We start from the raw sequence: 22,672 nt of genomic DNA on the forward strand, positions 1-22,672 counted from the left end.
TTTAGAGCTAAAAGTTTCCTCAGAGGTCGTCTAGAGTAGCACCCTCATTTTGTAGACAAAGGAAGGACCAAAGAGACTGGCTTGAGGTCACATGGGTTGTATGTGGCCAGTTCCTCTGGATTTGAGCCCAGCTCCTCTGAGTTCAGACATAATTTGTCTTTACCAGTATATTACACTGTGATAGTTCCTCTGTAGTCTGCTGGTGAGATCACAGCTGAAGCATCATTCTGGGTACTATACCATTAAAATAGAGAATCTTTGGGGAAGGCAGACAGCTGAGTGGGAAAAATGCAGAATTTGTACAGCTATGTACAATCATAAACTACCTCTTGGGTATAGGGTGGTATGTTGTCCCAGTGGGGGGAATTATGATAGTGAGATCTGGTCCCTGTGTGTGCTTGTTATGGAAATTGGTGTCATTATTGAATCAATGAAGCAAAGTCTTGGTGTATTTGTGACTGTGCCACATGGCTACTGAAGAAATAAAATAGAACAAGGCACAAGTGTGAGAGAGATTAGAGCTAATGTGTGTGAATAGGTGTTGTAGCTAAGTTGCATAGTGGATAGAGTGCTGCGCCTGGAGCCAGGAAAACCCAAGTCCAAATCCTGTCTCAAGACACTTACTAGTTGTGTGTGACTTTGGGTTAGTGACTTAACCTTTGTTTTCTTATCTGCAAATTGGGGATAATAATAGTACTTACATTCCAGGGTTGTTGTGAGGATCAAATAGGGTAATCTATATAAAGTGTTTTGCAAATTTTTAAGTGTTATATACATATTAGGTATTATTATTATTATTATTATTATTATTATTATTATTATATTATGGTGAACTAGGATGAGGAAGGAAAGGTATGTGAATGCATATCTTTGGAGATGAATGCACAGTCAGAGAGGGTGAGGGAGGATGGACATCCAAATGAAGATCTTCATAGACTATTCTTTCATTTAAAGGGAGTAAGAGGAATGTTCAAGCAGAATGTAGGGAGTCAGTTTCACCTTGGGTGTGTGGAGAGGTGTTTCTTGGATCAGGCAGAAGCAGAGAACTCTTGGCTACATAGCTAATTGGAGAGGTTATAGGCTTTGGATTCTTGCCAATATCCATGGGACATTTTTGGAATGGTGATGAGCAAGCCATAATGGATATAAACATCTGGTTGGCACAATTCTGAGTCTCTGCATGAGAAAGAGAGTGTGTGGGGAAAAGCTAATGGACCCAAAGCCTGAGCATGAATGTAAATAGTGGTAGATGGATTGTGAGTTGATATGGGTCCTGTTACATTTTTAAAAGGTACATTGATAGGTTAGGCTGTGTATCATTTAAGGAAGAGTAATCAGGATGGCAAACAGTCTAGAAATAATATGTAAAAATGATTGAAAAAAATAATTTTAGCTTGCAGAAGAAAATATTTCATGGAAGGGCACAATAATTATCTTCAAAGTTTTGAAGGGGTATCGCAGTGAAGGAGTCTTAGATTTCAGAAAGTCTAGGCAAAAACAGGACCAAAGGTCAATAGTTATGGGGAGGCCAATTTTGGCTTAGTAGAGGTAAGAAATTCCTAAAAATGACATAAGAAGTTGAACTACATAATTTAGAATGTTCTTTCCAACTTTAAGATTGTATGATTCTATAATGTAGGTTTTTACCTAGCACTGTAGTGAGCAATAATAGCGATTGATTGATAATATTTTTAATAGTTATCATAATATATTTCCTCAGCATATTTTTAAGAGATATGACTGTCAATTATAGAAATCCATGTCTATGGTAATTTCATAATTTGGGACAAAACCCAGTTATTTATATTATTGTGGACACTGAAATATACAACTCCTGTTTACTGTACTATTCACATATTCATAATATTCATATATTATATATTACGTTACATAATAATATATTCCTATAGCAATGGGAGTAAGCAGCAAAATCAACTATTTCCATCTCAATTCAGTACAGGTAGACTAATTGAATGATAATTATTCATATTCCCCCAAGCTTCATTTGAAATCTTTGGCTTAAATACCATCAGAATCCAGTAATTAATTTCTCATCCTTTTTGTGGTGAGCTGAGCACTTAGGGAAACATACATAATGTTAATTTTCAGAGACAGAAGCTCTCTGTCTAAAATACTGGGACAGAAACTATATTCTGATAGGTTGTTCATTTGTGTTCTTCAGAAAAAAATAAACTACTCTTGACAAGTTTTTTAAATGACTAAGAAAATTCTATTGCAAAAAAAAAAATCCGTAGGTTGTAATACTTTCATCTTTCTTCTTATTTATGGTCCATGATAAGTAATTGATTAATAAAAATAATATAGGGAGGGTCTAATTTGCTTTTGAAATGCCATCTTTTAGCTGAAGGGAAAACATTCTTCCTTAGTGAATTAAAGCAGGTGGCATTTTCATTGACACAATGGGTTTATCATAAGTGAAGCATTTGTGCCTGTGTGAAAGCTCTATTGAATGACATTAGGTGAGCTATTTTGAGACAGAACATCTCACTTATCCATCATCATTAGGGAATGAGCACATAGGTGAATTTTCCAGATAACTAATATTTATTCCTTTAAATACCAAAACCTTAAAAACAGTTTTAACCTCTTCAAAAAAAAAAAAAAAGGACATCTTCCTAAAATGCATTGCATATTTCTCTGCCTTAGTAAAAGCATACTCAACATAACAACTTTGCTTTTGGTGGTGCAGTGGATAGAGAACTGGGCCTGAACCTGAGTTCAAATCTGGTCTCAGATACCTACTAATTGTTTGACACTCTGTAAGTCACTTAACTTCTTTTAGCCTCAATTTCCTCATCTGTAAAATGGGGATAATAATGACACCTATATTTGAGGGTTGTTGTGATGATCAAATGACATTATGATTGCATAGTGCTTAGCACAGTGCCTGGCACATAGTAAGAGCTATGGAAGTTAGCTCTTATTATCATTAATTTGTCATTATCATATGCATAAATTATGGCACAGGGGCTATAATACAGTGTTGCTTTTAGGAGTACTAATATGTGTAGTAGCATTGTGAGATAAATGACTCCAGGGTTATTCCATGTGTTCCCTGCTGTTGTCAGCGGGCTCACTTCTAGTAGTGTTTTATTCTCCTTGAAGTACTTCCCTTTCTCCCTACCCCCACTTTTAATCTACCATAACTGCCTTTGAAGTAGCTTAACACCCAAAGTTCCTTTTCCCAAAATAATCAGTTAATCCTGGATTATAAATATCTTGGAAAAAAAAAGCTACTGATTGAATTCAATTCTTTTTTCCCCCTCTAAAGCATTTCATTAATTTACACTAAAAAGTACCTCATTATAACTTGGCATGCAGTCCTATCACACAAAGTACTTAGTGATAGAGATAAATGATGGTATGATGATAAATGGCAGATATCCATGAAAGTCAGTGTACATTATAGTCTGAGAGACACAGGAAGAAGATGCTATGAGACTGGGTAGTCATGAAATACTTTGGTACTGAAGGGAAGGGCCATAATTTACTTCAGAACCTCATTAATTTGGACCTCACTAAAAATGACTTTGTGAAAAACATGACCTGGGCTAGGATAAAGGTAACTTGTATATGATCTGTGAAAAACATAGACCTTATAGGTGAAAGGCCTCAGAGGTCATCTATTTCATCCAATCCTATAATTTTGTTGATAAAGGAAGTGAATACCAGGAAGGTACAATGACTTGACCACGGTTACACAGCTAGCAAGTATTACAGATCAGCAAATTAAAAGGATAACCAGTGTCATATAAGAAAGATTCAAGCTTTTTAAGACCAAACATGCTGTAACACACTGGCTATAGAGTAAGTGAATAATAATAGCATTAGTTATAATTAAATCTTACCTACTTATTAAAAAAGGCCATATGGGATCTCCATTTGACAGTACATTTTTAGCCCTTGGCATTATTCTGAGTATTTAAAAGTAATAACAATGTATTTGTTAAAAATTCCATAATTCAGACTTTTCACTGGTCTTTCCTCCACCTAATTCTAGCTTCTTAGAATTTATTTTGTAGCTTCACTTTATTTTTTCAATATCATTTTAACAAAAGGTAATTTATATTTTTAAAAAATCATACATTTTCTTTTACATTTTTTCAATGAATTCAGGTTTCCTTAGTGGACCCTCCTTCTAGCCTTACTGTGTGGGGTTTGGGAAGAAGAGCTTGGGAGCTATGGGAAAGATGAAATAGAAACAACAGGATAAGAGACTAAATGGTGGAGACAATATAATTCTATGCCTAGTAAAAAAATAGGAAAGAAAATACTCACGAGTGTGTGTGTGTGTATGCATGCATGTGTATCTGTATGTGTGTGAACATGTTTAAAAAGCAAGTTGTTTCTTTTCCCCTGTTATTATTTCTCCTGACAGCAAAAAAAAAAGTCAGTAGATTAGATGCTGAAGTGTAGAACAAGGAAGGAAGGAGATTATAAAAAAGAAAGAAAGAAATGAAAGCTATTGTCTAGCCTACCACTAGAAAACAGTATTAATGAATCCCTGGATTCACTCTTCATCGATATCTATTCAAAACAGTGCCTCGTACAGTGTCATGCACCCTGAGGGTGCTCAATAAATATTTGAAGGTGACAATAATTTCAGCCATCTATTGGGAACTATTAAGAAAACATTTCAATTGTGCTAAATGCAAAAATGGAAAAAAAGAAACATGGGTTAAGAAGTATGAAGATTCATTTTATATCAGTTATGCATATGTAAATTTCTCTCTCCAATCAGCCAGTCGGGAGGTAGGGACTGTTTTCTTCAGTTTCTTGCTATTCCCTGTAGTCACAAGGCTAGTGCCATGAACTTGATGTGTTCAATAAATGGCTCTTGAATAGAGGAATGAATAGAAAGGATCTGAAAGACTGTTTTTAGTATGGGGATGGTTGGCTCAGTCTCGTTGCATCTGTTTCCTCCTCCGCACAAAGAGGTAAAATTTGGCTTATCTCAGAAGTAGTGGCAACTGGTGGCACGTGTAGTAGACCATACCAATAGTGGTTCTATTTTCCCTGTTTTTATCTCTTTTTGCATTCATGTTGGACAAGAACACAGCCCTCACCTTGTGGTGTGAGGAATGAATGTATTCTTTGAAGCTGTCAAAGCTCTTTCCTCTATGCTGATATCCACAATATTCCCTATGCTTGCATTACCTTATCTCCTATCTCTTCTTTTTTTGAATTTTGAATTTTTTTTTTTATTTTTAGTGAGGCAATTAGGGTTAAGTGACTTGCCCAGGGTCACACAGCTAGTAAGTGTCACATGTCTGGTCTGAGACTGGATTTGAACTCAGATCCTCCTGACTCCAGGGCCGGTGCTCTATCCACTGTGCCATCTAGCGTCCCCCCCACTCCCATCTCTTCTTGTTGGAAATCCTTTAATTCATCTGCTCCTTGAAGCCCAGCCAATAATGATTTCTTCATCCTTGCCCCCTCTTCAGCCTCCACCTCTCTTGTATCTTGCATCATATATCACTTGATATTATATTTCTTTGTATGTGTGGTATATCTCTCTCCTAAGTTATAGGTTACATGAGGGAGAGAGATGGTGTCTTATTTAAAGTTTGTGTCTTCTTCAGGATTTCCATTTTCAGAGGCTCTGAATATCCGCAGTGCCTAATTAGTGACTATTGAAGTAGAACGCTGTAGGTGCTAGTAAACCTGCATGTAACTATACCCAAAGATTGAGATGGAAACCCAGTATCATTTTTAGGAATTAAAATCCCTTACAACTACATTTTCTTAATACAAGGAATCTGAGAAATCTCTAACTCAAACCTTCATACTCAATGTCTTTAACATAGCAAGATCAGAGAAACTGGCACTCTCTAATACTAATCTATCCCACCAGTAAAAGGAAGGAAGCAAGCATTTATTAAGTGCTTAGGTGCTATGCTAAGCACTTTGTAAATATTATATCATTCGATCCTCACAACAACACAGAGGTAGGTACTATCACTACCATTTTACAGTTGAGAAAACTGAGGAAAACAGAAATTAAGGGACTAGCCCAGGGCCACACAGCTACTAAGTGACTAAAGACTGAATTTGAACTCAGGTCTTCCTGACTCCAGGTCCCATGACATTTCTACTGCACCACCAACATCACCTATTTACTAGAATATAAATGTTTTGAGCGCAGAGACTATTTTCTTTTTGTATTCGCACCTTCAATGCTTGGGACATAGTAGGCACTTAATGAATGATTATGAAATGAATGAGGCTGCTATGGGAATAAATCATAAAACAGTTTGAGGAAAAAAATAACATTGCAGAGCTAAATGCAAAAATTCATCCAAAAAAGGAGCAAGTTTCCCTTTTTGATGTTTAAGTTTCTCAAGTTCAGGGAGCCAGTCAGTCAATAAACATGTATTAAGTGCCTACTAAGTGCCAGGCACTGTGCATCTGGCATCTCTCCCAGTAGCTGGCACAGTGGTTCAGATAGTAGGCTTGCCGTTACTATTCATCAAATGAATGGGATGTCCATAATTTGAAAGAGAAAATATAAAGGGCAAAAAAAGGAATTTCAAAAGGAGGCAAGTAGAAATAAAATATATGGTATTACCTACAAATAAAAGCAGCAGATCTCTGGGAACTACTACACTTCTGCCACTAAGTGAGCTTCTCTGTAATTCTACCAGCTGTTTGTGGACTCATTCTATACCCATTCCATACCAGGCCATGGTAGCATATGTACAGATCTGCATATTGCCTTTGGCAAAAGGGTTTCAAACATGAGTCCATCTCTTTATTTGGTGATATTATGCAGAGGAAACCAAACATAAAAATGCTGGGCAGCAAGTTGTAAAAGTAATTAAAATGCTCATTTTTATTGTCTGTAATAAAAGTAGAATTTATTGACTTTCAGTCCGCTGGATCATCTGTTTCTGTCCATGAAACCTGGAATCTGGACTATGTTTAGCAAACAAATATAACCCAGCATCAAGAGTAGGAATAATTTAGCAAAGTAAACAGTAAATTGCTTTATTCGTGGATAAAGTGAGTACATTCAATATATATCTATATATTAATAGCTTCACAAATAAATGTTTCAATCATAGAGCAAAAATCATGTACAATGTAGGTGATAATAACAGAAACTGTGGTATGGTATTAAGAAACAGAATCAAAGATTCTCATAGTTGGAAGAAATCTCGGGAAGTATCTAGGTTGGCTCTTATCTGAACTGCTAGGTGGTATAATGACCAGAGCACCGGACCTAGAGTAAGGAAGACCTGAGTTCAAATCCAGCTTATGATACTTTTTGGCTATGTGACCCTGGGCAAATCACTGGACCACCTTCAGCCTCAGTCTCCTCATCTGTAAAATGATACAATAATAGAATCTTATAGAATATAATAGAACCCTCACCCCCAGGGTTGTTTTCAGGGTCAAATGAGATAATGATTGTAAAATGTTTTGTAAACCTTAAAGTACTTTATAAATGCTAGCTATTATTATTTACAAAAATCTCCCACAACATGTTCTACAGGTGGCCATCATCCAGCCTTTGCTTAATAACTTTAGTGAGTCAGCCCATTCCACTCTCTGAGAGATCTCTGAGGGCAGACTCCACAAGAGAGATATTGACACAGTAAGGTATAGCAAATATTGAAGGGAAAATGAAGAATGGAGCATATTGTCTTGTTAGAGGAGACATAATTTTCCCACTCTCTGGTTGCTGTTTTTTTTTTTTTAATCTGTAGCTTCTGAGAGCTGGGGAACAGAGTGTCCCACAGAAGTTGAAGGGAGGAGAGGATATTAAGAAGGGAGTTGTGGTGGTTGAATCTAATGCAAGCCAAGGAAGATGAGGACAGAGGAGAGGCCACTGGGTTTAGTAATTAGATAGTCATTGTACTCCTTTGGGGGCAGCCAAGTGGTGTAATAGATACAGCGCTGCTCCCAGGGTCAGGAAGACTCATCTTTGTGAGGTCAAATCTGGCCTCAGACACGTACTAGCTGTATGATCCTGGGCAAGTCACTTAACCTTGCTTGCCTCAGTTTTTTTATCTGTAACATGAGCTGGAGAAGGAAATAGCAAACCACTCCAGTACCTTTGCCAAGGAAACCCCAAAAGGGGTTACAAAGAATCAGACATGACTAAAATGACTGAACAACACAGTGAATTCAGAAGAGGGGTGTGTGTATATATGTGTGCATGTGTGTGTGTGTGAGCACATTTCATTCTTTACATGGATTTAGTCCAACCCCATCACTTTAGAAAGGAAGAAAATGAGACGTAGAGAAATTAATTGAATTTGCCTTATGTCACACATGTAGTAAACATTAGAGCCAGAGTTCAAACGAAGTCCTTTCATTGGCTCAAAAGTTTGTGTTCTTTACTACACTATGCTGAGAAGGTTGGGTTTGAGCTTGACCTTAAAATGTCAGTAGAATTTGGCTAAATGGAGAAGAGTAGAAAGCTATTCCATAAAGGAAGAAATGGATTAGGTCAATGTGGAGTTTGAGGGGAGAGATACTTTACAAGTTGTGATGCAGTTACTACAAGTCCCATACAATACATGCCTTCCTGGGATGAGTTGCTGAACTTTGACTTCCAATATACAATCAGAGAGAGAGAGAGAGGAAGGTTTCTAACGAACAATAAGACATGTTCAAAGGATGTAATAATCACCATCATGATGATGATCATATTCACATTTCAAAAGAATCTTAAGGTTTAAAACTGCTTCCTAACAACCATCCTGTCATGTAGGTAGTGGAAGTATTATTACCCTCATTTTATAGTGAGGAAACTGAAGCTTAAAGAAGTGAATGACTTGTTCCAGGTCATACGACTAGAATAAGAGCCAGAATTTGAATACAGTTCATCCTGACTCTAATTCCAGGGCTTTTTCCATATCATGCATCAAGTGACTTGCCTTTCCACCCAATTTTCTCACTGAAGTCAGTGAATGAAACATCATGTTTTTGTTAAGTAAGCTTTCAGATGTTAGTAAGGATGAACAGTATGATAATGATTTCATGTTTCCATTGGATTTAAAGGATAATTTAACCAAATAAAAGGCAGACTTTAAGTTCTATCAACAACTGGAACTGCTCAATATCTTTCTCACTGGAATATATTTAGACTGGTGCCACAGAAATGTTTTAGACAGCAGAAAATAATTAAAATGTGAGTGCTTCAGAGTTAAGTAAAAAATAAAAATTGAACTGTGTAACCTAAAAAATAAATCCTGCAATCTTTGCAAAAGCTTAGCTATGATTTATATTCCACTTAATTGAATAAACATTGATTAAGTACCAACTCTGTGCCAGGCACTGTGCCAGGTGCCTGAGATGTAGGGGGAAAAGGAAGAGAGTCTTTGGTCCTCAAGGAACTTGTATTCTACTGGGGGGTGGGGTACAACATGTGGAGAGAGAGAGAGAGAGACAAAGAGACAGAGACAGAAAGAGACAGAGACAGCGACACAGAAAGAGACAGAGAAAGAGAGAGAAAGAGACACACAGAGAGACAGACAGACAGTGAAAGACTGAGAGACAGAGACACAGAGAGAAACAGAGACAGATAGACAGAGACACACACAGAGAGAGGGACAAAGACAGAGAAAGACAGAGAGATACAGAGACAGAGAGAAAGAGATAAAAGCAGAGAGAGACACAGACAGAGACAGAAAGAGACAGAGACAAAGACAGAGAAAGAGAGAGAAAGAATATGAGGCAGGAGAGAGCACTAGAAAATGAGAGGACTCACACCTGGCTTTTTAAAGGAGCTGGCATTTTATCTAAGCTATGAAAAGTCAGGGGTACTGACTGGGGGAGATGAGGAGAGAGTGCATTCCTGGTATAGGTCTATAACCCATGCAAAGGAATGGAGGTAAGAGATGGGAGACACAAGAGTGAGTGTAGGTCAGTTTGGTTGGAAGGTAGAGAGCAAGGGGGAGAATAATGTTAAATAAGTCTGAAAAGTTAGGTGGAAGCCATATTTGTGAAGGGCTATCAAGGCCAGATTGAGTTTGTTCTGAAGGCAATAGGGACTCAATGCATCTAGGTGGTATTGTAGATTGAATAGTGGGCCTGGACTCAGGAAGACCTGAGTTCAAATCTAGACTTGAATACTTACCAGCAGTGTGACAAGTCACTTAACCTCTGTTTGTCTCAGTTTCCTTATCTGTAAAATGGGGATAATACTTATATCTAGCTTACAGAGCTGTTGGGAGAATCAAATGATATAATAATTATCGAGTACATAACACATTGCCTTGCACATATAAAATGCTATATAAATCTTTGCTTATTGTTATTACTATTTTTGAGTGGGGAAGTGAAATGGTCACACAGTGGTTCTAGAACATTAATTTGACAACTATGTGAGGACAGGTTGAAAGAAAGCTAAGAGACCAATTAGGGAGCTATTTCTTCTTGTTGTTGTTTTTTTGGGTCTTTTTTTTTTTTTACTTGCCTAGGGTCACAGAGCAAGTAAGTGTCAACTGTTTGGTCTGAGGCCAGATTTGAACTCAGGTCCTCCTGACTTCAGGGCCGGTGCTCTGTCCACTGTGCCACCTAGCTGCCCAGGGAGCTATTTTTAGTAGTTAGTGTGAGAGGTGATGAGGGTTTGAACTAGGGTAATGGTCATTTGAATGAATGTGAGAGACTTTGTGGAAGCGAGAAGACTTAGCAACTGATTGGCTAAGGACAGTAAGGAAGGAAGAGGCAGGGAAGACTCTACAGTGTGGTAGCTGGTTGTCTAAAAAGATAGTTATGCATTTGACAGCAAAAGGGAAATATGCTGGAGGAGTACATTTAGGGGAAAGTTAATGAGTTTCATTCTGGACACACTAAATGATAATAATAGCTAGCACATATTTTAGTACCAACTTTATGTCAGGCACTGTGCCTTAAGGCTTACAAGGTGCTTTACAATTATCATACCAGTTTATTCTCACAATAATCCTAAGAGGTGCTATTATTATCCCCATTTTACATATGAGAAAATGGAGGCAGACAGAGGTTAAACGTCTTGCCCAGAATCACAAAGCTCTTAAGTGTCTGAAGTGGGATTTAAACCTGTGTCTTCCTCACTCCAGGTCCAGGACCCTATTCATTGTGCTACCTAGTGGCCTCTGTGATGTAAGTTTGGAACAGAAGTTGTAGGGAATTAATCATGGAAAAATATAATGATTATAATGAAAAAGAGAGGGTCAAATGAATAATGCTTGATTCTTTGTTTTGATATTCTTAGTGCACAGATAGCACAACGTCTAGCATATGATAGGCACTTAACGAATGTTTGTTGGTTGTTCAACTGCATAGCATAACTCTCAAATTTATTCCATTGATAATTGTTTTAATTTATCCAATGGTGTGGTAGTAAAGATTCCCAGATACAAAGATGGAAGGGCCTTAGAATTTATACTTTGAGTCTCTTCCTACTCTAGTCCACCTTCCACCCAGCTGCCAAAAAGATCTTCCTTGAGAAGAGATCTAACCTCATCAAACCCCTACTCAATAAACTCCAGTGGCTCCCTATTATTGCTAGGATAAAATATAGACTCCTCCATTGAGCTTTTAAAGTCCCTTATGACTTGGGTATCTTTCCAGGCTCACTGTCCATTATGTCCCTTTAACTAAACTGTCCTCACTGCTCCTAACAAGTGGTGCTCTGTCTCCAAGCTTTCACCCTGGCTGTCCTCCATGAGCGGAATGTACTCTTTCCTCATCTCTGCCTCATAGAATATCTCTTTTCTTCAAGAAGCAGCTCAAGCATCAGCTTTTATATGAAGACTTCTTCTGAACCCTGCCCAAGTGCTAGCACCCTCCTTCCCAAACTACTAATTCACACTCAAGTCAAGAGACCACTCTTGTGTTGTCACTGGTCCTCTTTGAGAATGAAGGATGAACAACATTAACAACAGTATGTAACTATTTTGTATTAGACTTCACATATGTATATATGGACCTGCTTCCCCCCATTAGAATGGAAGCTTCTTGAGGGCAGGGATTGTTTCATTCTTTGTATTTGTATCTCCAGCACCTACATGGTAAGTGTTTAATAGATAATCAAACTCCCACATTCTGCAGATCAGGACACAGAAGCTCAGACATCAGGTGACTTTCCTAAGATCTCAGAAATAATAAATAGGTTCTCTGTTTTCAAATTCAGTGCTCTTTCTCCCATTGGATGATATTATTTTCAGTTTTTGGATCCCTAGCACCCTGTCCCTTCCAGGTACTATCACCAGGAATAGCTCTTATCTGTTCTTTGGGACAGAAGGCTTCAGTTGCCCCTCAGGAGGAAGGAATGTGGCCAATTCCAGACCCAAGGAGGGGACTTCCCCTTCCTCTGGTTCTCCAATCCGTCCTTCTACTCTTTCCCACTTACACACGCCAATCTCCAGGATGGGATAGCCCCCACCGCTATCCCTCAAATATACTCTCAGAAACATACATTTTTACCTGCTTAGTCTTATACTTTCATACATGATTGCTTATTCTATTCCTACCTCTCTGACTTCCTCAACTGCGTTTGTGTCCATCTGAGGGCTAGTGTTGCCCTGAGCCAAGCCAGGAGAGTAGACTACCTCCTCTCTCTCTCTCTCTCTCTCTCTCTCTCTCTCTCTCTCTCACACACACACACACACACACACACACACACACACACACACACTCACACACACACACACACACACACATACACGGACTGCCTCCTACACCATGAGCCTACCTACATATAGCCTGGAAAGGATGGTGGGAGTTATCCTGGGTTCTGTTTTGGCCTAAAATGAGTGGACAAGGGGACAAAGGATTCAAGGATAGGGAATAATCTTTGCTTAAATGGGTTAACCACAAGGTCAAGAATGTGAAGGGAGAAAAATGAAGCCAGAGAGGAGATCACAAAGAGATTGAAAGACTAAAGCTCACAGTGATGATGATGAATAGGTTTAAGAGAAAAAGAGGGAAATGTGTAAGATTAGGAAGTTATGGAATGAGAGAAATTTTAGCATTCAGAATCATGCCAGTTGCTCAGTTCTAAATGTGATACTGAGTTCTAAAGTATAATCAACTCTGTGTGTGGTTAAGACAGAGTGAAGATGTTTGGAAGGTAAGGAGGATGAGGAATTGGGAAGCCAGAGTGTTTGAGGGGACAGTATTTAAGTATTTAAGGGCAGAGATTGTGGTTGAGAGGAAGACTATAATCCAGGCACTTAGTGATCTGGCAGCAGATGGATGACTGCGACAAGTGCCCTGAACAGGTTATATAGAAGAATTGAGTGATAGAGATGTAGGAATAGAGACAGATGAAGTAAACTTCAAATGATGAGAAGATGCTGAGTAATGATAGCAAAGGGATGGGCTGGAAGTGACAGTGAGGAAAGAATATGTTTACTCTTGCCCCCGATTCAGTGTTTAGGTGGGCATGAGAGATGGAGCATCCAGTACTGGAGAGAGTAGTCAAGAATGCAGTCATTGGCAGAGAGGGCCAGGTTTCTGTGAACACAAGAACAGAACGAGTGTGAAGGTAAGAGATGTAGGCTAAAGGGGAATTTGTTAACACTAGAGCAGAGGTTTCTGAGGATACATGGAATGGAAAGGCAGAGAAGGATATAGACTATGGAAGAATAGGATTGAGGTGGATAGGGATAAAATTATGGGTAGAGAGAGCAGGGAGAAGGGATTTTTGCCTCAGAAGATGGCAACTCACATGGATAGGGGGAGGAATTGTGAACTTGTCCTCTCTAGGATGGAGGAAGAATCATGTGACCAGAAGTCCTACCTTCCAGGGTCCTATAATGAGTGAACATCAGTATGGGAGCAGTTGCATCATCTCCCATCATTGACACACTAAACACTAGCATAGGAAGTAGAGAGTTCTGTCTAGGAGTTGAGGTCAGGAAATAACTAATGTTTGGGTCTTCTAAGCCACAATGATTTGGTACTCAGCACCAGCCCAGTAGCCTGAACTCAAGACAGTGAAGACACTGAAGATATCATGCATGTAGAGCATGGAGTGGGGGGGGGAATTTTGGTCCCCAGTACCTCAGTAACTGGAAGTACCTGCCCTCTAGTACCATCGGTACCTTGAAGTTTGGGAGTTCTGATTGACCACTCTCCCTCACCCCACATATCTCATCAATTGCTGAATCTTGCCATTTTTATCTATACAATATATCTCCCATCATACTTTTCTACACTCACACAGCTACCACCATGGCCCAGTCCTTCATTACCTCTTACCTAGCCTGATGAAGCAGCTAGGTGGGACAGTGGAAGACTTTGTAGGCTAGGAGTAAGAAAGATCTGAGTTCAAATCCAGTTTCAGACACTTACTAGCTGTGTAACTCTAGGCATGCCATTTAATTGCTGTCTCATCTGTAGAATGGGGATAATAGCACCTACCTCCCAGAATTGTAATGAGAATCAAATGAGATGATAAATGTAGAACACTTAGTATAGGTCCTGGAACATAGTAAGTGCCATGTAAAAGTTAGCTATTATTATTATTATTATTTCAGTGGCCTACTGACTGGTTTTTCTGCCTCAGGTCGCTCCCCACTTTAGTACATCCTCCATATAGCTGTCAAAGGAATTTTCCTTAAGCATAGCTTTGATCATGTAACTCCTCTACTTAATAAATTATAGTAGCTCTCTTTTGCTTCTAGGATAAAGTATAAATTCCTCTGTTTGACTTTTAAAGTCCTTGAACAATTTCCTTCCTTCCTTCCTTCCTTCCTTCCTTCCTTCCTTCCTTCCTTCTCTTTTTCCTTCCTTCCTTCTCTTTTTCCTTCCTTCTCTTTTCCTTCCTTCCTTCCTTCCTTCCTTCCTTCCTTCCTTCCTTCCTTCCTTCCTTCCTTCCTTCCTTCTTCTCTCTTCTTTCTTTCTTTACTTATTTATTAAGGTATTTAAGTATTAAGTATTTACAACCTGTTCCCAATCTAACTTTCCAGCTTTTTTCTATGTGTGCATACATTAATTGTATGCTTCCCATACTGTATAATCCAGGCAAACTGATCTGGCTATTCACCACCTATTGCTGTGTGTTTCCACTGGCCAGCCTTATGCCTGGAATGCATTCCTTCCCCCCTCTGCCTTGTAGAATCCCTCTCTTCCTTTAAGATCCAGTGCAAGTGCTACTTTCTACATGAAGCTTTCCTTTTATTTCCTCAATGTTTGTGCTTTCTCTTCCTAATTACCTTGTAGGAAATTACTTTGTATTTATTTCCTTCATTTTTATTTGGCATATACTTATTGTTGTTGTTCAGTTATTTTAGTCATGTCAAACCCATTCAGGGTTTTCTTGGCAAAGATACTGAAGTGGTTTGCCTTTTCCTTCTCCAGCTCATTTTACATATTAGAAAACTGGAGCAAACAGGGTTAAGTGACTTGCCCAAGGTCACACAGCTAGTAAGAGTCTGAAGCTAGATTTGAACTCAAGTCTTCCTGACTCCAGGCCTGGTGCTTTATCCATTGCACCACCTAGCTGCCCCCTACTCATGAAAGCTACATATCTCTAAATGGGATATATGTTGAAAGAGAATCTCCATAACTCTTCTAGCCAGCAGAGGGAAGGCATGTGGAAAAGAAGCTTGGCACATTTAATGGAGATTTGATCTTGGAGTGAGACCTGGGTTCAAGTCTGGCCTTTGGTCAGTAATAGCTGTGTGGCCATGGGTAAATTATTCAGTCTCCCAGTGCTCTAAGCAGCTCTCTAAGACTAAGTTACAGATGAGTTGTTAATCCATATCCTTGGAAGGGTTTTCATGCTGGGACTTTTCTACACTTTTAAAATTCTATGTGTAGATTGAAATAAAAACAAATAAAAAATCATTTTCCCCATATTGTCACATTTTGGCAATATTTTGATTGCTCTGAAAATGCCAAGAAAATGGAAGCCTAACAGTATGTGGGGGCGGGGAGCTATTTACTCACGGCACACTCACAGGGTAAGGTTGAATGACAGTGAGGAGGATCGATTCTTTGCAGTTTCTGTAAAAGAGGAAAAACAAACATTTATGAAATATAGAGAAGCAGGCTCTAAAGGCTCCAATAGTTTTCTTTGGAGAAGAGATGCTGTGATCCATTGGCAAGTATTCATTGGAATCCCAGGGCAGAACAGATCAGAAAGCCACAAAACAAGCTTTGAATCTGCAGTGACAGCTAAAATCAAAGCACATCCCAAGTGTAACAAACAACCTGATTTAAAACTTCCCGTGCAGTTCACATTTGGAGGTACTACCTGCTTTACCATGCAGTTGTGCACTAAAATAATGCTCTGTTGAGGAGGGAGCAGTTTTAAAACCATCAGCTCAATCTGTTCTTTGCACCTTTTCCCTGTTAAGAAAATTGATTTCTCCTTCTCCCCTTCTGTGTTTCCAATTTTCTTTTCTGTTTTAAAAATTTCTCCATTTCTGCAATATTAGTTTGGGCAGTTTTTCACAAAGAGGGGAGGGAAGAAAGATTTCTGAAATTATCTCAGCTACTTCGGAAACTAATTATCTTATAAGGGTCAACATCATTTCAAGAAATCCTTTATGGCACTTTATGTAAAAGCAGCATGCTGAAAATCATGCCCTGGTGTACATCACCTACCACATTGTGCCAGCTCACTTAATGAGCAATAGCAGTGCATAGTATACTGGGCCCATAAACATTATAGAAAGAAAGCTATTGGGAAAGATTTCAGGCTAAAAGGAATGCTCTAGTAGCAAAGGGAGTATTTTGGTAGTTAGTAACTGAATGATGCAGTGGTTTAATTGCCCCCAAATAGCAAACCCTCTATTATAATTGTTATTATTGTTACATCATTGGTTGCAATTCATTCTCTTTTACTCTATCTCTTTCTGTGTCTCTGGCTCTGTCCCTTTCTGTGTCTCTGTCTGTCTCTATCACTGGCTCCCTCTGTATCTATCCTTCTCTATGTCTCTGTGTCTCTCTGACTTTTCCTGCCTGCCTGCCTACTTGTCTCTATCTCTGGATCTCTCTATTTCTGTCTTTCTTTATGTTTCTGTGTCTTTCTGACTTTACCTGACTACCTGTCTCTCTGTCTGTCTCCATCTCTGGCTCTCTTTGTTCTTATCTTTCTCTACATCTGTGTCTCTCTGACTTTGCGTGCCTTCCTATCTCTCTGTCTCTCTGTTTGCCATTTGTTAACTAGAGAAAGGCTAGTTGCAACTTTGTGGAGAAGGACCAGGCTTTCTTTTCCTCAGACTGCAGTTAATTGCCTGGTGGTATGATTTATTGCTTAGCTGTGTGAAGAAAAGATGATCTGTATGCAAGAGCTGCTTCCTTAGACAACCCACCACAAATCACATTTGTAACACTAACTGCTTTGTTGTTGTGCATGCACACTCCTCTGGCTGTGTTGCTGCTGTGTCCTACTGACATATTGCTGGGGGAAAATCAATGGAGCAGTGGGAAATAGGAATGGAATAGAAATTCTGGGGAGAATGAGGAACAAGAGAAAGAATAGTGAGAATGAAGCTGGTCTCTTCAATCCCATTCTATAATGCGACTGTTTCATTTTCAGAAACACAGCTGCTGGACAGCAGACAGAGAGTTCTAGCATGGTGGTTTCAGGCATTATTTCAGCCATTATTAATGGGCTACACATAATGCTGACTCTAATTACGAGGACAAAGTGGTAGAGTGTAGCACCTCTAAGAACTAAGGTTTTATCATTTTTCCCAGGGGGAGATGATCAGACAATGTGAGGGATTCAGATCTGGATTTGGTAAATTGAGAATCATAAATATGATTTCTAGGTTCAACACACACACACACACACATACACACACACACAAACTATTTCCATAAAAAGAAACTGAACAAAACTGCCTATCCTGGCATTCAGGGCCTTTTAAAATCTGGCATCTGTTATCTTCTTGTTGTTCAGTTGTCTCTGACTCTTTGTGATCCCATTTTGGGGTTTACTTGGCAAAGACACTGGAGTGGTTTGCCATTTTCTTCTCCAGCACATTTTTCAGAGACTTGCCCAGGGTCATACAGCTAATAAGTGCCTGAGGCCAGATTTGATCTCAGGAAGATGAGTCTTCCTAATTCCAGGCTTGGCACTCTTTCCACTGCATCACTTAGCTACCTTGTCCATATATGTCTTATAATATTAATTTATGTTATATAAATTATATAATTATATATATAAATATATAATATAAATTACATAATTATACATAAGTATATATAATAATATAATTTATATCATATAAATTATATTATATATAATATAATATTCTTTTTCCACCTACCCTATGATCCAACCAAACTAGACTATCTGCTGTCTCCTATATATATTTTCCTTTTCTGCTACGTTACTCATCTTTCTTTCTATAAGGCAGTTAGGTGATAAAGTAGATATGGCAAAGTACTTGGAAACAGGAGGCAACTAGGTAGTACAGTGGATAGAATACCAGGCCTGGAGTCAGGAGGATCTGAATTCAAATCTGGCCTCAGGAACTAGCTATGTGACCCGGGAAAGTACTTTCCTCTTCCACATTTTGAATTTTTATCCATCTTTTAAAGGTCAATTAAAACCCACACCTTCCCTACCTGGATCCCCTTGAATCCCCAGGAAGGTTTCCCTGATCCTCCTTATGAAGCCCTTGATGAACTGGTGATCATGTATTATTTTGTATTTTAGTTTTCTTTTCCTTGCAGTTTACATCACTGTATTAGATTGTAAGCTCTACAAAGACATGGTCATGTTTTATCTCCATTTTGTATCTTGTTTTCTCCTTTCTGCCTTTGCCCCAACCCTTGTACAATGCTTTGAATACAATAAATGCTTAATAAAAAATTGTTGAAGGAAACAACTACAAGGGAGCCCCTTCCTAACTAAATGGAATTGAATGAAAATAATATACTATTTAAATAATAGATTTCTTGCCTAATTGTCTATCCTAATTTCCCCCCCACCCCCTCGCGCAAGGAATTCCTATGTATTTCTGTCACTTGGTAAAATGTGGGTCATGGTGGAATTATGGTTTTGGTGAATTGGAAGATTTTTTAAAAAAAGTAATGAAAGAGCAGGGACACAAGTGTGTGTGTTTTTGTTAAGGTGGTGAAGTAGACCAGGGAGGATACAGAAGCAGGGAATCACAAAGGGGACAGGTTATTTCTGAGACCACCAGGTGTATTCCTTGTTCCCTTGGGGGCAAAACAAAAAAGAATAGTAGCACTTGTTGGAATCCAGCCCATGCTGTTTTGGACTCACCAAATTGTGAATTTAAAGAGCCTAGCTTCTACTTGTCTCTATTACTAACGAGATGTGTGACCTGCGCTTAGCTTAGCTGCTCTTGGGCCAGAATTTCCTCTGTTGTCTAAAGAAGAGATTGGATTAGATTCTCTCTAGAGCCTCCTGGCTCTAACAGTCCATGTTGCTGTGATTTTTAAATAGACTGAAGGCCATTCCCACTCCATCTGTAGCATGCCAACCCCTGGAGATTGACAAATATGCATAGAAAATTTGAAGAAGTTTCATGAAATTTCTCAAAAACACTCTACTCCAGTGATCTTTGCCCCCCATTATACTTTCCTATTAGGAACTTTAGGACTAAATATCAATCATCAAATAGTATTAATTTGATAATGGGAACATTTCTTAAAACATCTCAATTACATTGTCTTCATTTGCAGTCTTTGGCATTCTCCTCTGAAATATTTCCAGTATGTACCCCAAGTTGACTTCAATTCTATACTTTAAATGGATAAACTAAGTTATTTAACTCAAAATCAAACATTCCTATATGCTGCAGTGAAATTTTGTCTTTCATCCTCACTATCACACTACCCTTATCTCTAGCTATTTAATTAAAATCTGTCAGGCACGTAGAATGAAATTCATAGTCCCCTGGGTCTCCTACATCTCCCAACCAGTCACTAAGAAAAGAAGAACAAACCCTAAAATGGTTTTGAAGTAATGTCAAGATGGCAAAAGCCAGGAAGGGACCATACCAATAACAGAACAACCAAATATCTTTATGCTCTTCTTCCCTCATCCCCACTCCTACCTCTACCCCTACTTCTCACAAGCAAGCATATCCTTGCCCAACCTATTCCCAGTCCAGTTACCAGTACAGGATCACTTATCAAAATATAATGTCACTGTATTCCTAATGAATGAATTTTCTACTTTCACAAAATATATCCCTTTTAAGGGCCAAACTCTTCTAGAATGATTTAATGAGTTGGTTATAAAGTCATTTTAATCCCTGAGTCACTGTGCTGACTTGCTGGGAGAAATACAATATAACCTTACCTTAAACCTCTCCTGCAAAGTTTACCTTTAATTATTTTCTTTTCATTGTTGCAGCAAAAGTCTTTCTTTAGGCCTTCCTCCTGCAGGGTCCTTTGTGCCTCCACGGAAACATTTTTGGGGACCCCAAACATCAGTGGCTGCAAGGCATGCTGTAGTATCAGACTTCATTTTATAATTTCATTGGATGTGCTCCTGCTGCAGAGAGCCAGGCTGAGTGAGGGAGAAGCCCAAATCCAAGAGAGGTGGGGCTCTGAATGCATTATGAACTTCCTCTATTCCAAGTGATGATAAAGCTGGTGTTCCCCAAGGCCACCCTTACACAGAGAAGCCCAGTTTGGCAAGCCTTCTGAATTACCCAGTCTCCCTTCACCCCCTTTATTCCTATCTAAAATTTAATTCATTTTCTATGTTCAGCATCTACTAAGAAAACAAATATGTAAACAAAGGACAATTTGCATACATGAATAGGATCAGTCCAGGTCATCATTTGTTCACCTTTCAGGCCTCCCAAACAAAGACATCACCAACTTGGTGGATAGAATCAATGGAATCCCTTAAAAGGAAACATTTCAGTGCTGCAAACTCTCATTCTCTAATGGATTTGTAATCTCACCCATGTGAGCATTCCCTCCAGCATGCAACTCACAACTTATCTTTAAACCTGTCTGTTCTCTGACTTTCAAATATGTCCTTCCATGAGAACAGAACAGGTGGTCCATCCAATGATTTATAAAAAGTACTAATAGCTAAACAATTTTAGGGCTTTTAAAAAATTCTAACTTTTCTTAAAAACAACAATGATAATGATAACTCAAAGAAGAATGCCTTGAGGTTTAAATTTAAGTAAGTGGCTTTAGCTTCAGTAAAAGTCAAACTTCTGTAAGGTGACTGACTATAAGGAAGTAATCTAGCTCAAGTGATAGGCTTTCAAAAGACAAATGAGAACGCCTACCTCCCAAACACAATCAGCGCATGTTGTCTTTATTAGAAAATTTCGTTCTAGCAATTCAGGGTGGCCTTCCATGTTGACTATCCCAGATGACCCTACATGAAAACAAAAACCTGATGCATATGTAGCTACAATCCCAGTTACTTTAATCCTACAAATTACGGGAGTAGAAAATATTTTAAGGTGAAAAAAGATCAAAAGATAGTGTATCTTAGATGTCACAATAATGAATTTAAAGTCTGCTAGGATGGAAATGAGTTCTGGAGCCCCAGAAATCTTTTACAATGTCAAGGAAAAAAGAGTAGTTTCCATATGGGGTAGTTAGGTGATGTAGTTGATGGATTGCTGGTCCTAAAGTCAGGAAGATCTGAGTAAAATCCAGCCTCAGACACTTATTAGCTGTGTGACTTTGGGCAAGTCATTTAACTGTTTGCCTCAGTTTCCTCATCTATAAAGTAGAAATAATAATATCACCTATCTTCCAGGGTCATGAGAATCAAATGAAATAATAATTGTTCCTGGCACATAGTAAGCACCATATAAATGTTAGCCATAAATCATCATCATCATCATCATCATTTAGAGAGTATCCACATAGATAAGATTGCAGAGCCATTGGAGTATCCTCGTTTTTTTTTTCAGAATTGTATACAAAGTTTTAAATGATTTATTATTTAATGTCACTGATTCATAATTGCTAGAGTCTTTGCTATGGAAGACGTTATAGCATAGTGGATAAAGAGGCAGACAATCCTGAGTTCAACTCTCCTCTCTGCCCTATACTGCCTGTTTGACCCTGGGCAAGTCACTTAACCTCTTATGCCTGAAGCAACTGTGTAAGATGAAAAACTGCAGAGAAGATGCCAGTCTGCATTATTGGAGGAAGTTCTTCACAAGTAACTTCCCAAATGGATGAAAACACGCACAGGTCCAGTTGAAATAGAATCAATATTCTTTCAGAATTTATAGGACAATTTTTTTATTGTGTGATTATAAAGTTCTTTCATGTGGAATAGCTTCTCTATCCTCAAAAGCAAATAACTTTAATGATCAGTGTTCCCTAATTCAATTTAAAAATTTTACGTAAATAGTATTTTATTTTTTTCAATTACATGTAAAGATAGTTTTTTCAACATTCATTTTTTATAAGATTTTTGAGCTCCAGATTTATCTCCCTCTCTGAGTTCCCTCCCACCTCTCTCCAATACTGTAAGCAATCTGATGTAGATTATACTAGGTGCAATCATGCTAAACGTATTTCCATGTTAGTCATGTTATGAAAGAAAAAACAGTACAAAAGGAAAAAAAAATAAAAAAACAAAGAAAGTGAAAATAAAAGTTGCTTCAATCTGCATTTAGACTCCATCACTTCTTTCTCTGGATGTGGACAGCATTTTCCATTAAGAATCTTTTGGAATTGTTTTGGATCATTATGTTGCTGAGAAGAGCTGCGTCTATCATAGTTAATC

The 22,672-nt window shown here is 38.4% G+C and overlaps 1 protein-coding gene across 1 annotated transcript in view; it reads right to left on the reverse strand.

Moving 5' to 3' along the window:
• FRMPD4 (FERM and PDZ domain containing 4) overlaps positions 1–22,672 on the reverse strand; it is a 746,498-nt gene that overhangs the window by 55,188 nt on the left and 668,638 nt on the right. Inside the window, 1 exon segment of the mRNA XM_021007485.2 lies at positions 15,924–15,969. Within this exon segment, the coding sequence (XP_020863144.2) occupies positions 15,924–15,969 (46 nt within the window).

The sequence above is a fragment of the Phascolarctos cinereus genome, unplaced genomic scaffold (genome assembly GCF_003287225.1).
Source record: "Phascolarctos cinereus isolate Bilbo 61053 unplaced genomic scaffold, phaCin_HiC Scaffold_726;HRSCAF=1367, whole genome shotgun sequence".
Lineage (NCBI taxonomy): Eukaryota > Metazoa > Chordata > Mammalia > Diprotodontia > Phascolarctidae > Phascolarctos > Phascolarctos cinereus.